General features: G+C 37.3%; 1 protein-coding gene and 1 long non-coding RNA gene across 6 annotated transcripts in view; one reads left to right on the top strand and one right to left on the bottom strand.

The window, feature by feature from the left end:
* Positions 1–24858, top strand: part of LOC107219924 (heterogeneous nuclear ribonucleoprotein L) — an 81486-nt gene that overhangs the window by 12575 nt on the left and 44053 nt on the right. For all 4 annotated transcript variants that reach the window (XR_006903160.1, XM_015658287.2, XM_015658286.2 and 1 more), the window contains exons 2-3: positions 2409–2452; positions 2593–2662. Coding sequence is in view for 3 of the 4 variants with exons in the window: in XM_015658287.2 (XP_015513773.1) it covers positions 2409–2452; positions 2593–2662 (114 nt within the window). In the remaining variant the exon portion in view is untranslated. The remainder of the gene's footprint in view (positions 1–2408; positions 2453–2592; positions 2663–24858) is intronic.
* Positions 2865–4117, bottom strand: LOC124293246. Of its 2 annotated transcripts, XR_006903161.1 has the most exons (4): positions 3965–4117; positions 3706–3878; positions 3324–3558; positions 2865–3214 (listed from the first exon to the last, which is right to left on the bottom strand). It is a non-coding gene; the product is annotated as an uncharacterized LOC124293246 (long non-coding RNA). The 2 variants fall into 2 exon arrangements; XR_006903162.1 differs by lacking the exon at positions 3706–3878.

Below are 24858 nucleotides of genomic sequence, written 5' to 3'. Positions count from 1 at the left end.
ACTTGTTGAACCAGCAAATCACTTGGGAAAGTAGCTACTTTGAAATTCCTTGAAATTAGTTGGAATCGCATGAAACGCTTTGAAATTCCTTGAAATCATCGCAATCGCTTGTTACCCGAACCATGATTGAATATACATCCTCGGCACAAGCACTAGCGAGATAATTACGAGGGATTGACGGTTGAAAATCTCGAATGAGACTATAACTTACCGCTAATGATCAGTTGTAATTTTAATTCAGTTGGAACCCAACTTTTCGAAAAATACTTTAGGCTTATTTTATGCCCACTTCACATTAAGATGGCACGCCACTGCTGACTCATGGAATTTATGAAATGCCATAATAATAATAATAATAATACCTATCCCATAACACGTTCTGTGCGTGCATTACACGTCCTCACATGCAACGGTGACCCGAATGGATGCGCGTCGATTGATCGGTTACACGAGGAAGGATTCAGTGTGGGTTTTGAAGAAATAGAAGGGATGATTATATTTATCGCACACGCTAGAGCGATAAGAACTGGCTATTAATTTTTCACCGGTAGCTAGAAAACTGGAATACGGGAGCAGCATCGACGGCTACAGAATGTGGATGTGGATGGAAGGAAGGAAGGAAGGAAGGAAGGAAGGGGGAATGAAGAGAGGCACGCTTTGGAGGTTCCATTGAAGTGTCTTCTCAGTTTCTCTCGTGGTTAGCCACGTGGTTGGCTCACCGCCAATTTCCTCCTCGATCCGTCTCTCTTTCTTTCTATCTTTCCATCTTTCTACCCTTTTCTTTTTCTATATTTCTCTATTTCCGTCTCTATGCATGCGTGTATCTACTCGCCAGGTTGCGATATTATTATATACCTACATTCGCACACGCGTAATAAATCATCAACACGCTTCTTCCATATCACGTGCGTATCACAGCCTGATATTGTTTCATACGCTGAATCAATTTCTTTGAATCGACGACGTTTCATTGATATTCGCGACGTAAAACTGTGGCGATACGCGATCAAGGGGTATGGAGAAAGATGGAATGCAGAAAAGAGAACGATAACCTTTTGGTACGCTGTGAAGAATTGGAAATTTATTATTCAGAGTTGCAGGTGTTAATTACGTGACCCGAAGCAGACATTTGCTGGATCATTGTACCGCTAGACAACTGTATACTTGGTACATGCACTCGACTATTTCTTTTATTATACGTGCAAACTCGTGCAACAACGACATTTGGATTATCGTGGTTGTCCGCCGTTCATTGTTTCTGCATTTTAGAGAACGCAAGAAGAAACTTAAATGCAGAATAATGTGGGAAAAACAGCTGTTGGCGATAACACACGGAGAGATTTTATTTTTTTAAATAATGTTCAAACATTCTTGCAATAATATAGAGGAAAATTTGATACCAGCAACTCTATTTTTGTCTAATTATAGTTGTCAATACTACATTCTATGGTAATTGCAACATTGACTTGTTGTGGAGGCTCTTGAAATCAGTTGTCTGTTTTACCAGCATCAAATATACAGCTACAAAACAACTTTTATTATCACTTTGTACCCGGAATTGTATATTTTTAGTTAATGCTGAATAATGAATAAAGTTGTCGACTGGATGGGGTAACCTTAACTAAATATTTCATAAGTAGAGTGCATCTAACGTATTCTTTACATCCGTTAATACGGTACACAGCTATGCATATTATAATAAAAAAAGGAAAATAACGTGTCCTTTCATCTTCTGCTTTCGCAACGTTAATATTAAACGCATAATTTGGAACTATCTTACCGGTGCAGGAATTCTCTCGTCTTGTTAAGCCAGCCGTCGCAAAAGTTTGTTCTACGTACCTATCCTCTATATCTTCTTCTCGGCAAAATGCCGCCGCCCTACACTTTGCCATTCTTCTTTTTCACGGTTGTACATTATACGAAAAGTTTTACACCATATTGTGAAAAAGTTTAGCACCGTGTGTATGCATAGGGTGAACAATTACACGAGGAGTAAAAATATTTGACAAGTACTCACGTTACACGGTGTATTGTTACGCATATATTTCAAGTATTCCTTTTTTGGCGGTCCACTTTTTCAATTCAAAGTCACGGACTTTGACGCTCATATAGCATTCGGGTCTCAGTCTTCGTCGAAAAACTAAACCGAAAACTTGTGGTTCTTAATATCGAGTAGTTCGAAAGATACGCAAATTTGAAATTTTGCAAAAATGTAGGGTTCTAATCGTTGGAAAACAAAAGACAAGCGGTGCGTTTTTTAAATGCATACGGATTTTCTTTATACAGGAAGAAATCCCTTCGGTTCAAACCCATCTTTCGTTTGTAATTCTAACGTATATTTAACATCGACTCGTTGTGTTTCGTCATGCTTACACATTCTCATGGTTGTTTTTCTTTTCGCATTTCAGAATCACGAGTACGGAGGTTACGGAGATGAGCCACGAAGAAAGAGGTACTATCCGATTTTACATTATCCACGAAGCTCATACTGTTACATTGTTACATCAATTTCGAATGTATTTGAAAATTGACGCAGCTGGAGCGTGATAGCGAATGATTTCTAATGATCTTCATTTCATTTTGGTTCTACAGGGAGGACAATAACAAGCCCAACCACGTCCTGCTGTTCACAGTAATCAACCCCGTCTATCCAATTACGGTGGTAAGTCAAAATTTATACCCATTTTTCCCGTATTTCGTAGATCTAAGACAATTGTATGAAGAACTGCGAATGCGCCAATTTTTGAGTCTACGAAAATAGGAGGATCGAATCCCTCATAGTCGATCAATAACGAGTTCCTTAAACTTGTGATCAATTTCACAAGAAAATTTTCTGTATCGGATGATCAAAAACGAAATGAAAACAATGTTATTACCGATTATCGAATGCTGATCGTAATTGATGAATTGATTTTCTCTCGGTGAACCTTTGTGGGGAAAAAAACAAGATAGATGAAACAATGAAGAGTTTTTATACATAGTTTAAACTGGTACGACAAGCCTGATAAGATGCAACAATAACGAACAAAGAATATGTCGATTACGATAACCATCGACCCGAGTAATTCTCGACTAACAAAAAGGGGGGATGTGATCTACCACATTTAGGAGCCAGCAGCAGTGATGTCGAGTGACTTGCAGTCTTCGTCTCGTTTCGATGTCTATCTTTGCTTCTTCGGTGTAAATGGGAACGGTAGAATTCTTAGACCCAGTACTATTGGGAACAAGACAGTAAAGTCCGTCAACCAAGGTACGCAATTCATCATCAACTCCTCAACAAAAAGAGAGATTGAAAAAAAATGGAGAGCTGTATTTATTTTTACCTTCTGTAACAATGTAGCACGCTCGTCGATATTCATCATTGATGGTGTCTCTTGTTTGGCTTTTCATGTACACGTAACAATAGACTCGTTTTATGCATCGCCATTACCCTGTTATTTCTACGAATTCACGTTCAACAAAGCATCGGCGAAACACATCCATATTCCATTCTTGTAAACGGGTCACGATTTTCATCATCAATTCGTCGTTTGATGTATGTAGTTGATTGGGTGTGACCTGAAATCAAAATTTTCTCTCCTTTTGTAAATACTTATTCCATTTTCAACCTGACGAATTCCGATATCGAATTTTCTTTCATTATCATCAAGAACTCGTCGTTGATTAAACTTGTCGATTTAACCATTCAGTTACACCTGGTCCTACCAACTATTCACCCATCCGCAATTGGGGTCTTAGCATGCGTCTTATTGCCTCTAAGAAACTGTCCGGAAATATTTTATTGAGGTTGTTAATTTGCTTCAAGTTCATTTTTTATTTTACCACGTTCATTCACCGTTTCCTTTGAAAGTGGTAAAGGTATTGCAAACTAGGTGCAGCTGCAGGATAATATAAATTTAACCACGAGATATATCGGCTGCTGTATAGGATTACGTTCGCACCATTTTCAGATAGCTACGCTTACTTGTTTTTGTTGTTGTGTAGAGAGAGCTGCAGGTTCGCCGAAGTAGTAAATAAAACGACGTCGTATACAGTTTCCGCCGTCCGAGAAAGCAGCCTTTCCTACTTGGTACAACCGATTCTCACCACGTAGCTGAAGTTCGCTTTTCTACCTTTATCCACTACCGCGTTACGACTGGTACACCTAGTGAACATATATATACCTTCTCTGCGCACAACCGGAAACAACTTTTTAATTGAATAACTTATCGTCGAGGCTGATTGGAACAGCAATTATGAGCACAATAGTAGTTCGTTTCGCTAAACTTTGACCGTTAAGAGCTTTTAATGAAGATCGATAATCAAGCATTTGTTCGTATGAAATGTTTTATAATGTATAGGGTTGGGTAGAAACAAACGAATATTCCAAAATAAAATAATTCTTCTACAATCCGCGAGACTAATACTTGTGATTCAGTAGGTAATATAAATAACGACATGACAGTTTAACCCTTTGAGTCACACATTATTGCGCCGAGTCAACTTTTATAACGCGATAGTATTCGGTCGCTTTTTGGGGACGCTGATTGCGAATCCGAAGTCAGATTTCGAAAGTTGAAAATGTCGGATCCAATATGGCGGTCAAAAATTTCAAACGTGATTGAATACGGTCAAAAAATTCTATGCAGGGGTTTTCTGGGTAGCTGATCGGATTTCCCACATTGAATTTTCGTAATCTGATTTCAGATTCGTATAAAAAAAATCGTAAAGAAACATATCGAAAAATTCTCTTAATGTACAAAAAATGCTTGCCACTATGACTGAAAGGGTTAAAAAACGGTACTCAAGTTTCTGTCGGAATGTCGTGAAAATCGGTACAACAGTTTTTGAGATCATCGATAATGAACAAGCTACTGCAGTGTAGAAAGCTCTGCAGTTTGAACGCGGTAGTGTAGAACGTACTACTACGTACCAAAGAACATACCGTTCACCGTAAAACGGATCATTGACAAAGCTAGAAGTTTTCCGCTGTGGTGAATTTGAATTTTTTTTTTTTTTTTTTTTTTTACGTCACCTTTTTGGGCGGCCAATAATAGCCCTGCTGAGCTGCCGCCGGCGCTCTGTTGGTACTAAAATTTATTTAGCGATCGAGAGATACATACGCATGTATTTTCCTCACTCCGCATTGCTCCGCGGTCAACAGACGGGTTACAATGGCTCTTCTGGGTCTCTCGCGTGTTCCATCCTATTCTTCCTTCTATTCTTCTTCTTTTTTAACTCTGTTTTTTTTTATTTTTCATTTTTTTTTTTATTTCAACACCCCGGGTTATACTCATCGCCTACCGTACCGCTCAACACGCCATTTCATTTCATTCGTGCGGCAAGAGACGAGCGGTTCGATGGTTGGTCGGATGCTTTACCGAGTGCTGCACTAATTAAGAGATTCTTGTTAAGGAGAAGGAGGAGACGACGAGGCGAAACATTCTCTTTCTATATTTATACATTTACATCCATGTACACGCGTGTAACGTCGTCGACTCATTACAAAATGACCAATTATCTATTTTCTTTGAATTTAGCTCCCCTCGCGACGTGTGTGAATAACGAGCCGCCGCAGCTTCCGTATATCATGTAACAAATGCGTTATATTGTTTGTAATTATCTTGACGAGTTTTAATATTATCGTACTCGTATATACTTGAGTCGTTTTATACGGATGTGTGAATTAATTCTTGATTGGTTAGTTTCGAATTCATAATCTTATTTATTTCTTCTTTCTTTTCTTTTTGTCCCCTTATACCTTGTAATCTTTTCCTTGTCTTCTTTTCAATCGGCGTAAAACGTGATTAATATTATAAATGAGGAGGTTCGATTGCTATCGAATCTCAGGCGTCTATTGTAACTTGAATTTTGTTTTTTCTCACAGCGTGTATTCAGTAACGTGTTGCAGAATTTTTCTTTCAATTATCCTGATTTCAACGTATTATTTATTCGAGGAACTGTATTTTCACGATTTGTATTGTATAATTGTTTCAACACGGTGATGGACGACGTGTAATTTTTACAAGTTACTGTATATAAGTTTCGTTTTATTGGTTCTGGCGAGAATTCTCGAGGTTTTCAACCGATGCGCGAGCAATTCTTATTCTGTGAGTCATTTTACTAATTTTATATATATATATGTATTTAAATATAAATTACACATACATACTTATACGTATATGGATGTATGTGTGGGGACAGATGTAAGTATGTAAAAAGATATTTGGCAACTCACCTCGAGTTGCACTGATTCATGCGTCAGGAAAAATATGTTCCAAGTGATTGAGTCATATAACCGCGTGCCAAACTTACATGGCAGTGTACTTTTGAAAAAATCTCTGAGTAAAAAAATCTCACGATAAAAATGATAGTTTACTAACGACGAGATTCTTCGATCAATACGATATGACTTTGCATTGAGATGGAAAATTGTTTTCAATTTTCACTCCGATCATGCTGACAATGAGAGAGAAAAAGTTTGGAATGCGATGACGTTACCAATTCCATTAATCAGTAGCGGGGTTTCCAAATTCCAGAAGGGAAAAGTTCCGATAGCGCTCAATTCAGAATTTTTTGGTAGCGAAACTTAAAGTAAAGATATGGAACTTTGACGAAACTTCATGGTTTCAATTGGTCCGAAACCAGACGCTCAAAATGAGAAAGTTTAAAAATCTGAAACATCGAATTTCCAAATGATCGATGTTTTCACTTCTATGAATTTCTGGCTTGGAGAAATTTAAGCACTTTGATCTTTAATCGTTTTAGATTTTTTTATATTTTTACGTTCGAAATCTTGGTCATTCTGATTTTCGATTTTTCTTTAACCCACTCGTTGAATAAACTACGCTGTGCGAGTATATTTTAATTTTCGGAATTTCACTCTATCGAAACTTTATTTTTCGGAACTTTGCCCTATCGGAACTTTACTTCTAGGAACTTTGCTCTATCGTAACTTTGAGCCGGCGGGTTCCCGACCATTCGAAACAACTTTGTTACCCAATAAATAATTCGGAGTTGGGCGCATTCCGAACTTCAACCTCCCCCATAAAGAAATACGAACACCTTATCACACTGTATCGCCATTGTTGATTTAAGTCACGACGGGCATCTTTTTTTTACTTTCTTATAACAATTATCCAGCAGAGAAAGTGTAAGTAGCGATACCTTGTAGAGATCGCACATAAATTCTATCTCATTGGCTATTGTATTGTCGTGTTCTTAAAATCTAGATAAAGTGTATAGTTGTACTTTCTAATCGTGAAAACGTGTGTGTACGTGAACTTCGTTTCGCTCTCACCCTTTCTCCAGCATCTTTGTGTTTCTATTATACAAGCATTCATGCCGTCCGCATGAACAGCGCAACAAAACTTTGGTGATAGTATAATTCGGATGGTTTTATCTGAAACAGTAGCGTTGCAATGTAGTATGTATCAATTATTATGAACCCTGAAACATTAATCATACCTACAATTCTTGCCGTCTTGCACACTGCAGCAAGAATAGCGGATACTAGACTTTCCGGTAACGGCTAAAAAACTAATTTTCATTTTCTACCCAGAACTATATTTTGTCGATTGTGGTAAAAATTGAAAATAGTTAAGGATTGAGCGGTAACCGGAACTAAAAATTTCTTCAAGTCTATCCGCAAGAATCTGCAATAAGTATTTGCACGTTTAGTCATAAACTATTTGGTAATACGGCAGCATGGCAAAGCAGAAGCCGAAGAAGAAGAGCCGCTGCAAGTCGCGCAAGACGTCAAGCATCTGTCGCTTGCACGTTAATTTCGTTGGTACGGTACATAGTTTATATATATATATATGTATGTATGTATGTATGTATGCGTGTATGCATACGTATGCACACACTATCATCCCTCGTCTCTGCAGCCATACACGCTTATTTATATTCGTCCGTGTACGTACGTACGTAGGCATGTGTGTACCTACGCACTTGAAGAAGAGGATGCCTCGCAAGTTATTAGTATACGCGAACGGGGCATCATTACGTAACCATATGAGTAGAATTCGAGACAGAGAACAGTTGGTCCGTGTCGCACTCTCCTGCTTCTCGTATCTAACAACGGCTTAGCGCAAATTCATCTATCGGCTGTGATTTCGTTCTCCGTGATGATATGAGACGTGGTTAAAATGTCACGAGACACAAGTGTATTGTGATGTACGTTATACTTGTGGAAAACGTACGACGGCCTGATTAACTTGAATAAATAAACGACCGTTTATTGGGATGTAAAGTCAATGGTTTCAATTCATTGATATTGATTTTTACTAATTTTCAATCGCTCTTCTTTTACCGTAGTTATACTTTCTCCGGTAAAAAGTGTTGAGGAATTATTTTATTTGACGTTAGTCGAGTTTGCCGAAGACTCGCAACAATACAGCCTACTCGAGGAATTGTGGGTAAAAATTTGGTTAAATTGGGTATAAGGTTAATAAAATTTTTGCAATAACGAATCGTCCAACAGTTGAACTGTTCTTTTCCAATTAGTTTGAAGATCTGGAATTCCCAATTAACGATGCAAAAATATTTTCTATCAATTTTATTATAGATAATAGTTTTCCAGCGTTTTCTTTTTTTCTTACCCAATACTGATCGCCCTACACATTTTATCACTGTGACTAATTTCTGAAAACCTTCTCACATGCGAATTCGGCAAAATTCCCATTCAGACAAAAAAAAAATAAGTATTACTAAAAATATAATAGGTCGAAGAAAGAAGAATCGCACTTTGAAAATGATTTAGAATTGAAACGAGAAACGGTAAATTTTACGATAATAATAACAATAATGATCTGAAAAAAATTCCAGACTAGGTGGCCCATTTTATGGCAAACTATACGTTTTATTCAACAAATTGGAAAAATATATATCCCATGACGGTCGATGTGAAAGCTAAGCCAGCAGCTGACACAGAAAACTCGGAATCCACGCATATTTATACAGGTGTTTTGTTTGTAGGTTATATAAGGTAGAATACCATGTCAATGAGTGACGAAGTATTAATCTTTATCTAACTGACGAACAGACGTGTTTTAAATCGGGTCGTTTACTTAGACAGCCTGAATATAAACATACGTAATTTATGTCGAAGGAAGAGATTTTATTTTTTGTATTTCTCACGTTCATGTTTTGTCCCATTCTTTTTCCGTTTCTTTTAACATTTTTTCGTCTCTCAAATGTGACGTCCAGCTGCGATGGTGCATCCTTTGCCGCTGCACAAGACCGGAGGAAATTACATAGCTATAGGTATACAAGAGTACATATAGTCGCACCGGTTTAATAGGTCCACTTTTCATCCGGCGCTTTGTTATATTTATATCTTTAACTAGAAGAGCCCAAGCTAGTACCATATATTAAAAATACACCAGCCAGTACGTGAAACGTACGTTCAACCCTCTCCTCTCTTCACACCCCCCTTTCACGCACTAGTTGCTGTCGCTCTCTCTCTCTCTCTTTATTCTCCTTCTTTCCCTTTCGCTCGTTAGACGCAAGCATCTAAGTGTTACAACGTCGTAGTCGTACGATTGTTGCATGGTTGTGTATTTGTGCGTTTTTTTTTTTTTTAACAACAAATTAAAATTTGCCGCATACATTTTGATGCATCCATTTAAGCACATCTGTGGAAATTATTTTGATTTTATACGTAGAGCTGTCGCCAACAAGTTCCGGTAGCTTTTTATGGCGAAAGTTTCGATCTGGCTGGAATTTGGACAGGTCATAATGTTGGTACAGCAATATTCATTGATGTCTCAATCTTACGGCCAACTTGTCCACGGTCCGAAATAAAATCCGAGTTAGATTCTGTACGAATTATGTGATAAGGACTGGCGATACAGCCGGTGTGAGAGGATGGGAGTCATTGTCACATTATTCCGTTTAAACTGAATGAAGAAGAAAAAGTAGAATTTAATAACCATTAGAATCAATGAAAACAAACCGAATAAAAAATTAAATAGGACAAATTGTTTATAACGAAGCCTGAAAGTCTTTTATCCCCTCATTTTTAATTTTTATTATTTTATTTTTTTTTTTTTTGCTCGTAACTTTTTTCTCAATAATATTAGCGGAAAAAGTTGCGAATAAAAGTTACGGATAATTGTGTCAGGTAAAAAAAGCTCTGTAAAATTTTTGTATCGGCCTCACGGTTACAGAGATGAATTTAAAGAAAACTAATTACGCCCTTAATTTTAAGATGGCGGTGGTTTCAAGCCCCTTACAGTCCCAGAAACTGAGTCTTACACTCATGGCCAGACCCCGTACGAAATGGAAAGAAAACGCATTCTACCCAAAACGCGCCGTTATTCACTATTCTACCGTACTAGTACTTTATAATGTATTTCACGTACTGAAAGATCTAAACTTTTTACGTAAATAACGCCTGAGGTTATATTTATTTGACCATAGGAAGTGCTAGAGATTCGAAGACAGGTCCAATTCAAAAATGCGATAAAATTGATCAAAGTGTCTAGTAATCGGTAAAACTTAATCAACTCAGTATTGGAGGCCTTTCATGCTCGGCGCACACTACGACATATGTAAACTATAGGATGATATAAACGTTAACCATAATAGATTACGTCGAGGAATGTAAAACGTCTTTTTTTCTCACCGAAAACTGTAAATCATCTATTTTATCTTGATTTGATCATCGCGACTGATCGTGAATATAAAAATTATCAATTTTGTTTTATCAAATCATGTGCAATGTTCGACTGTAACTAAACTTGGCAATTTATACCTGATGTATAAAGGCACTTTTTGAAATACAGTCTTAGGTTATTTGGACTTCACTCTGTAATGTGATTGCTTATAACTTACAGTCAATGAATATTAGTAAATTTCACATTGATTGTGCGATGAATAAATTTTATAATTATTTGAAGAGAATTACATTTCTTAAATACGGTATTGAATAACGTAATTAACGATAGAAATATTTAATTGAATCAATAAAAATCGCAATACCGTTGATTAATATAAATTTATATTATACCCTTGATTCAATTCAGTTTAAAAGTAATTTGAACCAAAGCAACATTTATATTTCTGGCTATTGCTAGCGTGCATGAGGTCAGTCTTACAATTAGCTGCAATATATATACGAACCAAGCAAATGAAATTACTTGTTCTTACGCGTTGTGGTATTTTTTTAATTTCGTGTCGGTGTAACTTATTCTTATGTAATATATATTAAAGATCACAAATCTCAATGTTACTCTACCAACCGTGAGCACTACGTAGATATGTATAGTTACGTACGTGATTAAAAAAAAAAAAGACTTCATATCACGCACCCTCAGCGTCGAAAGTTTGATCGTAAAAAAGAGTCTTCAGCTCACGTCAGTAACGATTATGAGAAGCTGTTGGTGTAAGAACCGGTTACACGTATAGTTAGTTACCAACCTATACCACAGGAAATTTGAGGAAGAAATAATAATAAAAAAAAACAAGACATTGGCCTTGGCCTTGCTGCGAAAAAGTTACGTACGAATATACCGATCACGAGGATTAATATATGTATACCCATGTAGGCTGAAGAGTTTCTCGCAAATTATCATGTAACTGCTCGTACGATTCACTCGCCATTTCGGCTTTTCAATATTCACGTTAATACGACGAAATTATAATAGAGGTTGGTGCGAAAAGTTTTGTTATTATTTCTGCTTTATTTCGTTTTTTTTTTCCGCAAAGACCTGCAAAAATAATTCGGTATATTCCGTAAAGTATTTATACGTATATAGGCACTTTGAACGATTACTTTCCTTTTTTTCCCATTTCTTTTTTACCGTTTGGTAGTGACAGTTGAGAGAACGATTTATTTATATATATGTGTAAATGTAAAGCAGAATCGGCGGGAATGAGAAAGGTGCAGAAAATCGTAACAAATTCTATTCCGTGATCAAGTTTTTTTTTTTTCTTTCTTATCCATAACGTATACGCCTGCATGATACATGCGCGAATATAACTGTACCCAATGCGGTAATTCAGTGCGGTGAATGGATGGTATAACCAACTAGCCGCAGTCCCGATGCATATCGAATTGCTTGTGGGCGATACATCGCGTGTTGTAAAGATAATCGAAAGTGGAAGCTGATCATTAAATATAGTTAATTTATTTCTCAACGTAACGCGCGTCTTATATAAACATATTTGTAACCTGGGCTACATAACGATGTCGCGTGCGTACAGGTATAAATATCTATAATCTATATAGGTATATATTTATTAGGGTGTCCCTTATTTAGGGTATCAATGAATTTTTTCGACCCCCCGCCCCCAAATCAATTTCAAATGTTTCAAAAATAATTGCCTCGTTTTTTCAGATTTTTACCTCGTCTCGGAACACGTGTTTCGGACACATTCTCTGTATATGTATATTATTATTGTAAGAATAATAATGTTCATAGTGGGCATTAGTGCTACTGTTTGAGAAAAAATTCACATTATCGTACCAGGCAATCTACACGGATTGCACACTACGGAAATCTTTTTTTTTTCTTCTTTTTCTTTTTTAAAGGTAGTGCAATTTGTTTAGATTTTCTGGTACAATCATGTGAATTTTTTCTCAGATAGTAGCACTAATTCCCACTAAAACCATGCAGTTACGGATTTTGTTTTGTTGTTTGTTGGTGGCACGTGTTCGAGATGAAGTAAAAATTTGAAAAAATGAGGCAAGTGTTTTTTTTAAGTATTTGAAGTTGGGGGGCCTCAGCACCCTAAATAAGGGACACCTCAATATACACACATATATCTTTCATTTGCGTGTATTACGTATAAATAAACAACTTAAGGCAAAGAAGTTGAGGATGAATGAGCCGCACCCACTCTAGCAAGAGTTAGGAATATGGGAAACACCATTTGAAAAATTGTCAGTAGTGTTATTTGTGTCTACGATGGTAAACACCAATACTATGTATAATAGAAATGAATCTGAGGAAATTTGAATAGAACAAGCTAAGAAATATGTGAATAATTTGAGACAAGGTTTTATAGTCAGAAAGGTCATAATGATTCAACTCTGGTATTTTCGATCCCATTCCAATGTTTTTTGATTCATTTTGCTCGCTGGCGAGATATCCATAAAGAATGCGTGAAAAACCTTCAAGAAAAATCCTATTACTATGGCATATTCACAACACGGAAATGGAATTTTTGACGAACACTTGTTGCATATCGTATAAAAATGTATTTTTAAACCACTTTGGAGATAATTGTTTATCAAAAATCATCACGTACCTAAATTATGGTGATTTCTGTTTGGTGAACACAATGAGGCGAAATATACTGGAATCTGATCGACTTCGTAAAAGTTGAATTATAAAACCTTTTATCGAATTCTTGACGGGTGTCTCATTAACAATGTTTTCCGAATTTCCTCACATTCAATTTTATTACATAGTACAGGTGTGCTGTTTCATGCGAGTTCGTCATCAGTGGCGCTGATAACACGTAACACTGCTGGAGATTTTTTAAACGTTCAGAGTCTAACTTATGATTGAGACGGTGCGTCTGTTGTTCATCCTTAAAATATACACGATTCTTGGCTACATGTTCCCGACCTGGGACAATCTGAACCGCCGGTTACATGATATAAATATAGAAAATCGTTTATGGGCATTTGAATAACGTATGTAACAAATATATGCACACACATATGCTTGTTTCCAATCACGCTGGCGGTTTTAAGTGCTATTTTATGCTTAATCCAGTGGCATGCGAGCCGATCGTCGAGTCCGTTTGAGTCTAGTTCGCTCGAGGAGAGTGGAGACTAAGCTACCGTTCTGTCATCCGCATTCCTGCTCTGTGTATGCATACCGTATGTATAGAATGTACACTTGGCCGCAGTGATTCTGAGAGGGATAATTTTTTCAAAGATTTGGTTACGTTGGCAATGCAGAATCAACCCGTAGCGCCACCGCCGGCTGGCCGCGAAACAGGTTAAATCTTTCTCAACGTACATAACCTGTTACCGTCGAATCTTATCAAGAAATACAAAATTCCAGGCTCAATCTTTGTAAACGTAACATAATCCACGACCGTCGAATCTAACCTAAAAATGCGAAATTCAACGTTCACGAATTTATGTTATGTTTACAAAGTTTGAGTATGTTTCACGGCAGGCCGGCTGTGGCGCTCCGGTCTGATTCTGCATTGCCAACGTAACCAATTATTCAAAAAACTTAACCATCTCAGAATTGTTGCAAAGATGATTGTGGAACAGGATTTCTTTCGGGACACAGTCTAACGTTTATAATGTATTTGTTAGTATATAACAAGAAACGGAACTTCGTACAATTAACATAGCGTCTATTTAGCTTCACCGATGCCGTCTGTTACAGCAAGATTGCGTTGAATATAAGAAATGAAGAAGACCATGGAATAACAAATGTCTAGAGGATCAACGCAGTCTACATCCTAAGTCTATCTTTTTAGTTAGCCTCTCTCCGATTGGCTTATTATATTTCGATCAGGAATCACTGTGGCGAAGTGTATAACGTACATTGGCCTGTTTATGTACGCCGTGTTAGTATATACTTATACAGATAAATGTACTCGTACTTCTGTGTGTGACTTGCGAAAAGAAAAATAGGCACGCCACTACCGCCGTGGTTGCGGTAAATAAATTAATGTATTCCTTGGCCGAGCCTCTCGTATATATATATATATATATATATATGTATACATATATAATAAGAGAGAAGCAACTACTAGCGCAGAACTCCAGATGCGTCGACCGGTACGAGGATGCTGCTTGCCGTGCAGATAAATCACAAACACGTCGAGAAAGATAGATGGATAGATGCTGTGCAAGGGTAGAGTGTCTTGAAAAATAGAGAAAGAGTGTGTGTGTGGGTGGTTTTTTATATGGGAGATTCGCGGCGACTGTTCGTTCTAGTTTATTACTCATTTTTTGATTCTTGTACTCTTATTTTTTTTTCTCTTTCTTTTAGCTTTAGCTTTTCTTCTTCTTTTGCTTCGACAAAACCGCAAACTACATATCAATGGTCTATGTATTTTAACCCCAGGAAAACTCAAGACCCTTGAACAGCTCTAGTGTTGATGGATTTTTAGTAGGAAAGGATTTTCTTTTCACCTTTTTTCACGATTTCTTATCACAAAATCGCAAATGATTACAGTACGGAACTGACTTTATTTACGTTCGGATTCAACTCTGCGGAATATACTTTGTTCCTGGTTTTATTTGAATGATTTTAGTTCTTTCCGTGTTTAACTTTTCGCGAAAATTAAAAGTTGTCATCATAATTCGCGTCGGGATCTTTTACAATAAGAATTGACTATTCGGTCGATTTATTGCATCTTTCTTTGAGGTATTATTTGATAATTAATCGAATTTATCATCATCTTTTTGTAGGTATATTATACCATTATCCTTAGGTACTTGCGAATTTAGGTGTGTGTGTACGTGTGTGTGCGTACTTAAATTCGCAAGAGTATACATATGTATTACAGAATACGTATACGTATTATATAGAATTATATATCGTGTTAATTAAAACAGTATATATGCGAGCCGGGGATTCCCGTTTCATCAGTTCACACCGATCACCTTCACTTCTCATTTCTATCGCGTAAGATCTTTGAAATTGAACGAATCTTGAGATTAATTACAAGTTAGTTGAAGTCTCGGTCGTAATCATTACTTGTGATTACTTTCTATCAAGAAATAATAGAATCATGTAATTTTGGTCAATGAATCTTCTATTATGAAATCCGTAGTACCAATGTATAATATATCGTATTCTCTATCAATACGATCGCGATTTCTTCCGAAATATCATTTAAATGGGAAAACGTTATATCGTAGTTGTCGGGCAACTCTTGGGCTTAAGCTTAATTTCAGCAATACTTTTTGAGGATGTTTTTTAGGGTAAAAACTATTTTTCAGACCTTGTTCTAGAAATGAAAGAAATATGTCTAATGTGTATAATTATACGTGTCCTAAGTGGAATTATATATATATATATATATAAATAATGTAACGAGGAGCTGAGCAAGGGACAAAATTTCTGTAGCGAGTGATAAACGGCTACCAATTCGGTTGTCACAACATCTACGACGCTGCAATGCCGTTGCTGCACCGCTGCATCTTCTCGTATCCGTGCACGGAAATAATCCCGTTTCTCACCGTCAATGTCTGGCGGATTTGCGTACCTAAATTACCCAGTTGATACCGGCATACGCATTCGTTATAACATGTATCTTCCATCTCCGAAGTGTTAATCAATACATTTCTCGTTTTCGCAAAAGTTCTTATATTATTTTCCTTCTTCTTCTCCCTCTGTTATCCTGTTCACAGTGCGTGTGCAATACGCGTCTGTAGATTTTCAGGAAATGAAAAACAGGAGTACGTGTAAAGAAGTAGAAAGAATTTAAGCAACGGAGAATACGGGGGTTCGGAGAAAATTTGACAACTCTAAACTTGGATATTATTTTACTTGGAATAATTTTGAATGTAATTGAAGATATTCGCAAATTTGATTAAAACTTTATTCTCCCTTTATCCCATTTCTTTTTTTTTTTTTCTTGTGATGTAAATGAATTCTTTGTTTCTTCATTGCTTCACCTTTTTTTCGTCACAATCACCACGTTGGGTTTTACCAGCTTCGACGGCGTTGTGATATCTTCGGTTTTACATAACGCTCGGGGAACATGATTCCTGTAATTATCTTTCAAGGGCCGCCTTCAACGAATATGACGGTTTACATTGCGTATGTATTATTGTAGGCTGGTAGGTAAGCTGTATAGGTTTGATATCGCCTCGCTTCCGACCCAACCACGAGTTTTTTTTATCATTTTGCACGCGGCATTTTTCTCCTTTGCCGTATACACGAAAAGAAGAGGAAAAAAAAAGATTTACACATTGCAAACGTATTATCAGGCAAAATAAACTCGCGATACTGAAACCGCCGGAACGCGGCGACCGGATATACCAAATATACATTTATTATACTAAACTTGTGTTGTTGAAGTTTTGTGCACGGGTTTTTTCTTATACAAAGTAAGAATCAACGTTGGCTAATTTCACTTATAATTCTTGCATATAATTTGAATAAGCGAATTTAGAAATACTCTCATCGCAAACATTTATAATTTTCTTTCGAATGTTTAACATATTTACATACATATAATACAGGTTTTTACATTTATTTCTTACTTATTGAAGAAAAAATAAACAACAACAAAATTATGTACACACAGGGTAAAGATTCTTTGAGTTTATCAAACATAGCGAAAGAAATGTTTTTTTTTTTTTTTTCCTTTGCGATTAAAAAAATTATCTTCACTAACATCAGCAAGAAAGTGATCTTGACAATAATTTGGGTTATTGAGTTGAATTACATTTATCTAAATCGACGAAATATTCCTTTGTCATTTGGTAAATAAAAATTTTTTTTTCGTCTTTTTTTTTTCACACCGCGTAGGCTTGGAAATTATTTTTATCAATTGGTACAATTAGGTGTTAATATTTTGAATATTGACGCTTGATTCACACGTTCCCCGGATCGTGCTTCAGATATTATAACAAGGGCTTGTAAAATTGCAGCTTATATACACGTGTCACATACACACGTATACCACACACCTATATAAAACGCGTTGTCAATTTATCGCGAGGCTCTCGTGAGCCCGCAAAGCTTAAAGCCCCGCGCGTTGTTTGCCTATTAATAGGCTCCCCCTGGTCTTTACGGCTTGCGTTCGTAGCATACTTTTAACCGTGAGGAGAAGAGAGAAGAGAAAAGAGAGAAGAGAAGAGAAGAGATAGATGAGAAAAATAGAGAGAGAGAGAGAATACGTCCGCGTCATTTTCTCTCTTGTTGAATCGCTCTAGATCGTGACCAAGAATAACCTTACAAGTTGCACCGATATATGCGGTTGATGGTGTTGTATGTATACGTGTTATATTCGTCACACTAACTCGTCGACGTTACATGCAAAAGAGAAATGGGAGGGGGAATAAGAAGAAAAAGATGAAAAAGAAATAAGAAAAGGGAACCGGAAGTTACGTGATGAAATATACGATATTATACAGCTTGTAATATTGTAAAACTAACGCGTGTAATTTAAGTATCAGACTGTTTCAAATTAGGATGGTATAATTTTTTTTTTTTTTTTTTATCTCTTGGAACAAGCTCTAAACACAAGTTTCGGCTGTAAAGAAAAATCCCTCACTCACGAAGTTATAGGATTTTTAGCCGAAGTCTGAGACATGACTCACATGCGTATGTGAATTTTATTCCAGTTTCTTAGCAGAATTTTACAAAATTATCGTGTGTACAACGGTTTAATGTGGACATAATCGTGTAGACAAAGTTTAATTATCTTTGATTAATAATCTCTTTTTTACGTTGGAGCGACTACACTGAGAGAAATTTTTAGTTCCGGTTACCGCTCAGTCCTTAACTATTTTCATTTTTTACTACAATCGAAAAATATAGTTCTAGGTACGAAATGAAAATTAGTTTTATAACTGTTACCGGACAGTCTAGTATCCGTTACTATTTTTTCTCATTATCGTCACTGTTGCTATATTTTCTTGTAACTGTTGCGAAAATTTAACGCTTGTGCAACAATAAATCGATGTTAAAGCCTTATTTAAGTAAAAAAAAGTAGAGTAAGCCGAAGAAACTGATTTTGCGTTGCAATTACCAAAAAAGGATCGACGATAGCGCAAAACTGTTACGCGTGCTTTGGGTAATTTCAACAATATTCGAACAGTTTTTTTTTTCTTTTTTTTTCTCATCGATACCTGTTTACTGAATTTTACTAGTTATTATAACAAATAAAATTTTTCTCAGTCTGGAAACCGTCGATGTTATAAAAATGAGAACTTTTTTTTAACCGAATTTCCGAAGGTTGCAATGACCAATTTATTGTTATTGGTATTAAAACAAAGCCAGTAGAACTGTTCAATTTTAATTTGAAAAATGCTGCGAAGAAAGTATATCGTGCAAGGTGTCTGCAAACCAATTCCTTCAAATGGTCGATTACATGTAATGTTCACATGACGCGGAGAGTAATGAGATGAATGCGAACAATAAGGAGAAGGAGAAAAAGAAAACCGGCCGTAAAACGACGTACACACCGAGCCGATCTGATTACATCGGTACATTTGCATGTTTGCATGGGTCTTTTAGTACGTTTCATCCCTCAACCCTTACCACCTATTTTGTAGCCATTTTTTTTTGGGACATTTAGAAAACTTTTCAGCATGTTTCTTTGCGGTTTTTTTGCTATTTCTGATAGTACATGTAACAGGTTTTCAATACTCGAAATTAATTATTGCGATATAATGTAATTAATTATTATCGTTGGAAACAAAGGGGTTGAAAAAAAATCGTGGAAATTGAAGGAATAATCCATTTCCGAGAAAGTTTTTCGAGTAGGTGATTACGAATCTGAAATCGGATTTTTCAAATTCAAGATGATGGATGAAAATTTCGGATTTTATCGAATCCGGAGAAAAAGCTCTGCCGAGAGGTTTTCGGGCCCGCAAATGGTTTCGGATGTACTTCAGAGCGATCCTCAAATTCCCGGAGGGAATTATCTTTTCGAAGCTTTTTTATTATACTATGGAATTTTATCATCAGCGGTAAACGAAAACCAATCGGACATCGAATAACGGGAGTTGAAAATAATTGATCTTGTCATTTAAAGTCAGTAAAAATGCAGTCTAAACGTATAAGTAGGATCAATAACTGAGAGAAAATGCAACGTGATTGATCTTCGTTTCTTATTGTCAGTCGTAATTTTTGAACCATAGATTGCCGGTAACTTGGAATCGCAAAATTACGTTTGTATTGTGTACGTTTGATTATAGCGTTGTTTTAAAATTGCTCATAATCGTTGCAAAAATTTAAAAGACCGAGTCGAAAGAGCCATACTGCATAAAGTTATTCGTACCCGAAAAACATGGAGTTAAATAATTTTTCAATATGGTTGATTAGCACCCAAAGAACGTAATCAATTTTCATCCTCATTGATTTCTGAAATACTTGCCGCTTCGGTACTTTTTGCCAGTGTTCTGTTACCGTGACATCAGCGGTGTATCTATTTTCTTTCTTTGGCATTTCCATTAATCAGGCCATGAAAATTAGAAAATCATTTGAGTAACATTTACTGGAAAATTTAACGTCTAGTACAGAGTACTGAATAAAATATATGTGTGTCAATTTTTCAGAACACTCGTTTTCCAGTTTTTCAACACCGACATCAATTTTTATGAAACATTGTTATTCTATTTATTGCAAAAAAATAATGTACCGAAATACAAGCTACGATGACCCGAAGGTCGTTTATTCCCGAGCGGTAAGGAATAGATAGAGATATCAGGAATAGATAGAAAAGGTTTCGCCTTTACGTTCTAGGAAATCCGTAGGTTAGGATGAGGCTTGAATAACTTGAGGTATGTTTGGAATATCAATTACATGCTTATTCTGAGGAAGTTGATGGAACTACAGTAGAAACGAAATGTGCAGTTTAGATGGTAGGTGAAAAGTGTATTGGGACGAGTGGATTGAAGCGTTGGCGAGTGCAGAATCAGGGTTCTGGGAATGGAAGGTGATAGTCAGGTGAAATGGAGAGTATATTAGATAGGAGAGAGCAAGAATGAGTCGTGAGTGCGTGATAAAACCATTACCGAAAAGCTTCGTTTTTCCTGTACGAAGTTTCGTTTTATCGAGAATGGATTTGAAAACTTGTAAGAAAAAGGAAAGTGAAACTCTAGGAAAAATAATGCGAAACAAGTGGTCACTGATCGATGGTCATTTTCCTCAATTTGTCACCGTTAAATGACACCGGGCTTCCCCTTGATGCGCAATACGCGAATCGCCTCGGCGTATAACGTGAGATCGATCAGTGGAATCGAGATTGACGAGTTCGGGTCCCCTCTCACGGCTCTTGGGGGTCCCGCACTCAAACGACAGGGAGCATTAAGATGTACCAGATACTCGACAACGAGCGACAATGCACCACACACCCACCGATATACTTGGACCACTTCGGAAAGCCCCTCTCGAAACGCTTAGAGGTCGGTATCGATTTGCATTAGCGATACCAACCTGCCACCCTCCCGCTGTTTGATGTCCGTGAGCGGTGCGCGCGCCTAGCATTTGCGCCGGTGTGTATTTTTGGGTGTCCAACGATTTACAGATTAGCGGAGAGACACACCCCCGGGTCCCGCTGTTGGGAATGCCTTTAAATCCCAGATTTACCTCCGGATTCGATTTGTTCTCACCCCCTCGTATACTTTGTTGTGTACCGAGCAGTACATGTTCGAATGGCTTTGGCTGAAACTGCTTTACTCTCCGTGAACAAGCGCCGCCACTTATCCAGATTCCGTGTCCTGGGGTTCCAGAGTGGCTAGCTCCATGATCCAATTCCAAATGCAAGTCCTCAACTTTGTATATCTCGATCTAACGTTGTTTTCAATGATTTTATACTTAGGGTGTCCACCTTTCGGTAACTTGTAAAACCCGGGAAATCTTGGGGAGTTTTTAGAATCGAATTGAGTGACTAGATGAAAGCTTTGAACTTGTACATTTTTTGGTTGAAAAAAATTTCATCAAAGCACCGTGTTGATATACGGTCTTTCCTTTTTTTTAGCAGAGCAGCTGCTGAGTCTCGTCTTTGTTCGTGACAAATTCAATAGAATACATGAGAATTGACTGTAATCGGGTTCGACTGGAACAGACGAGAATGAATTAAGGGTCCCAATTTCCCTTTGAGGATTCTTTCACAAGCGAGTTTTTAACCTGTACCATGAACTTTTGATGAGTATTAGTAACAATTCTATTAAGATTGCCTTTTTGTCCGATAATCAATATCGTGTTCAAATTCAGATTACAAGATGTTGAACCGTCACCTCTGATAATAACTGCGAATACCGGAAGTGAGTTACGATAGGATTACGATTACGATAATGTCAGATTCATCTTTGAGCTACCGTGTTCTATAAACTTTTTCGGCAGCATGGTTCTAAAGCCCCTATTATCCCATTTCTCGGATACCACGTCGGCCGCTTCGAACTGAATATAGAGCTTCGAAAGTCAATTTACTTTCTCAAGTTTCAACTCTTGGCGTGGTTCAGAGATTTTTCTCAACGATTGTTATACCGATAAGACGAACTTCTGTAGTATACAATTGTATAATATAACCGATGCAAACGTCGCATGCCATATACTCGTATGTATATATATATTTATACTGCTTTTTGAAAGTTTTTAAAGGATGTGTCGCGACCAGATTTACACTTGATCGAACTTACTTCAAGATTATTGCAAGCTGCGATTCGTTACTAATTCAATATATAACGTTGGTTGGGTGCAATTGTGAGGTTACAAAAAGTCTTACTCAAGCTGTTGTACGCAGCTGATATGATTTTCACCCCTCTTCTCGTTATCTCCGTCTCTTTACTTCGCTGAGATTCTTCTTCTTATCCAAGTAGTGAAATTTACGCGCACGACGGAAGCTCCTTCCCTTATCGACTGCCGCCTGTCAGCTACCTTCATTATATATAAGAGGTAGAGAATATTCACAAGGCACGTGGATAGTCGATCGAGTTTGGTAGTTTGTTGGGTACGAGGTGATATTCCGGAAGATCTATAAGGGTCGAGGGTTGATCGCTGAGCACGTATCCCTAATGACAACAGGGTATAGTCGTTGAGAGAGAGATAGCTCCCATGGATCGGATTAACTCTTCTAACATACCTACATGTTCGTACACTTGTAGATGTGTTCCACACATGGATTTTATACGCAGTTTCCCGATCCGACAGCTTATCTTGCACGAAAGGCATTCACCATTACCAGCCACGTACTGCTGTACAAACGCCAAATTTTGTCAACGACCCAACTCGACGTGAACACGCATGTTAAATACTCGATTGTCTCATCACCTTCCGCAGTCACGTCTCTATCTTCTGTACACCATTGTCTTGAAAATCTTTTTGTCAACTTCCCTCAGTTCAGTGTTGAATTACTTCCAAGTAATAGAAGTTTGTGTTTGTTCAAGGATAAATCGGTCAGATTGTCTGGATCAAATGTTAGGAAAGAAAAGAAAAGCCGTTTAAAAAATCTCCAGCCTTTGTTATCTGTGTCAATTATGGTGAACGCGAACGAAACAGCGAATGAAACAGCACCATTACTATGCGATGGAAATAATTCCGAGCAAATAACAACGATTGTCGGCGTGATGATACGCTAAATTTTCTTTCCTTCCATGCGGGAAATGTAATATATAATATACGTAAACCGATAACTCGAGACCTGTTTATACAATATACACACATATTAAACACCATCAGCGCGGTATGTGAAGAAAAAATAATCAACTCGAAATATTGTCAGGTCAGGTTAGGTTAGGTCAGGTCAAGTCAAGTCAAGTGAGGTCAGATTAGATGCCGCAAATTGCACCGGGATTATGGCGGGTGTTCGTTATTATACATACAACTCACACACAGGGAAATTGGACGTATCGTTGGGTGTGAATTTTCGTCCAATCTTCTCGCCCTCTTCATCCTCCTTTCCCCGCCTCTCATCCTTAATCCAAACGTATATAAAGGATGTTCGTATTTCCTACGTTTTCAAGCTTGGCTGGCTGCTGTTTCAATTTCGGCAAGTCCTGTAGCTGGCATAAAACAGTGGGACCAAAACGAGGACTGCACGCGCGAGGGTGAATTTTTTAAATGACTGTGTATGTATCGTAGATACGTTTCATGTATATGGCAATACAGCGCTGCATCGTGGCAGCTGTAGCAATGAATACCTAAAGATTTTTTACCCTTCGGGAAATCGACGAGATCAATCTGTTATGTACATACTATCGCGGTGGTTCAATTTCGTTGTCTTTCTTCTCTCATTACTACGCTTTATTATCTGTTATGCCTTCATCTTCTTATATGTACTGGTACCTATTTTGTACTCATTCATTTTTCATCATCGCGTATCGCGCCGAGATTTTTGAAAGAATGGAACAAGAAACATCTCGACGTTGAATTGGACCCGAGGTTTTTAGGTCAGGTTACATCGTTTCATCACCGTGGCGAAACAACTATACCGCGCGTTTGAATGTCTGTATACACTACGCGGATTATACTGCTCTCTAAATCTAACACAGCCTCCTACTACTTTACCCCATTCAATCTTCTCTGTACAGCCCTGTGTAGACGATCAAAAAATAAACGTTGGGTACCAATCTCGCTTGTTGAAATCAAGTATTTAACCAATTTGTCGGAAGACTTGAGACTCTGGTCAAAACTTATTCAACAGTGTACGAATGGTCGTAACAAATTTGCATAGCGTTTGGAAAACCTTAGATCTTGGTTTTTTTTTTTTCATCTTACAAGGTAAAAATTTTGAATAGAATCTAAACAAAGGAATGTTACCGAATTAAATCAAACAGATATAAAACGTGCTAGTCAGAAAAGATTGGAGATTTTTTTATGCATGGCGAAAAAAATGTTCTTTTCTCTTGGATATAACTATTCGTGGATGGGCACTTAGAAATATTGAGTGCAGACTGTTTATGGTGTTCTCTGATTGTCGGTTGCATTCGTATATGGAATCAATCGCGAAGTGAGGTGAAGCAGCTATTCCAAGTAATTTCCTGTCTATTTCACCCTCGCATCCGTACAATCAAACAAACTTCCATTCGGTTCACTTCCGGTCTTGTAGTTGACCAAGACGTTATCCGATTTGTCAGGTAATCTATACCTCCGCAGTCGTAAAACCAGACTCGACTTGTCAAAATGGAATGAAGATGAAGAAAACGAAAGGGAGAAGAATCTCTGGGAATTATCCTCCGCCTGCCGTATGTGCAAATGTTGTTTCTCGAGATTT

This window comes from Neodiprion lecontei, chromosome 3, assembly GCF_021901455.1.
Source record: "Neodiprion lecontei isolate iyNeoLeco1 chromosome 3, iyNeoLeco1.1, whole genome shotgun sequence".
In the NCBI taxonomy this organism is placed as follows: Eukaryota; Metazoa; Arthropoda; class Insecta; order Hymenoptera; family Diprionidae; genus Neodiprion; species Neodiprion lecontei.
Note: the sequence above shows the minus strand (reverse complement) of the source record. Positions and strands in the feature narration are given on the sequence as shown.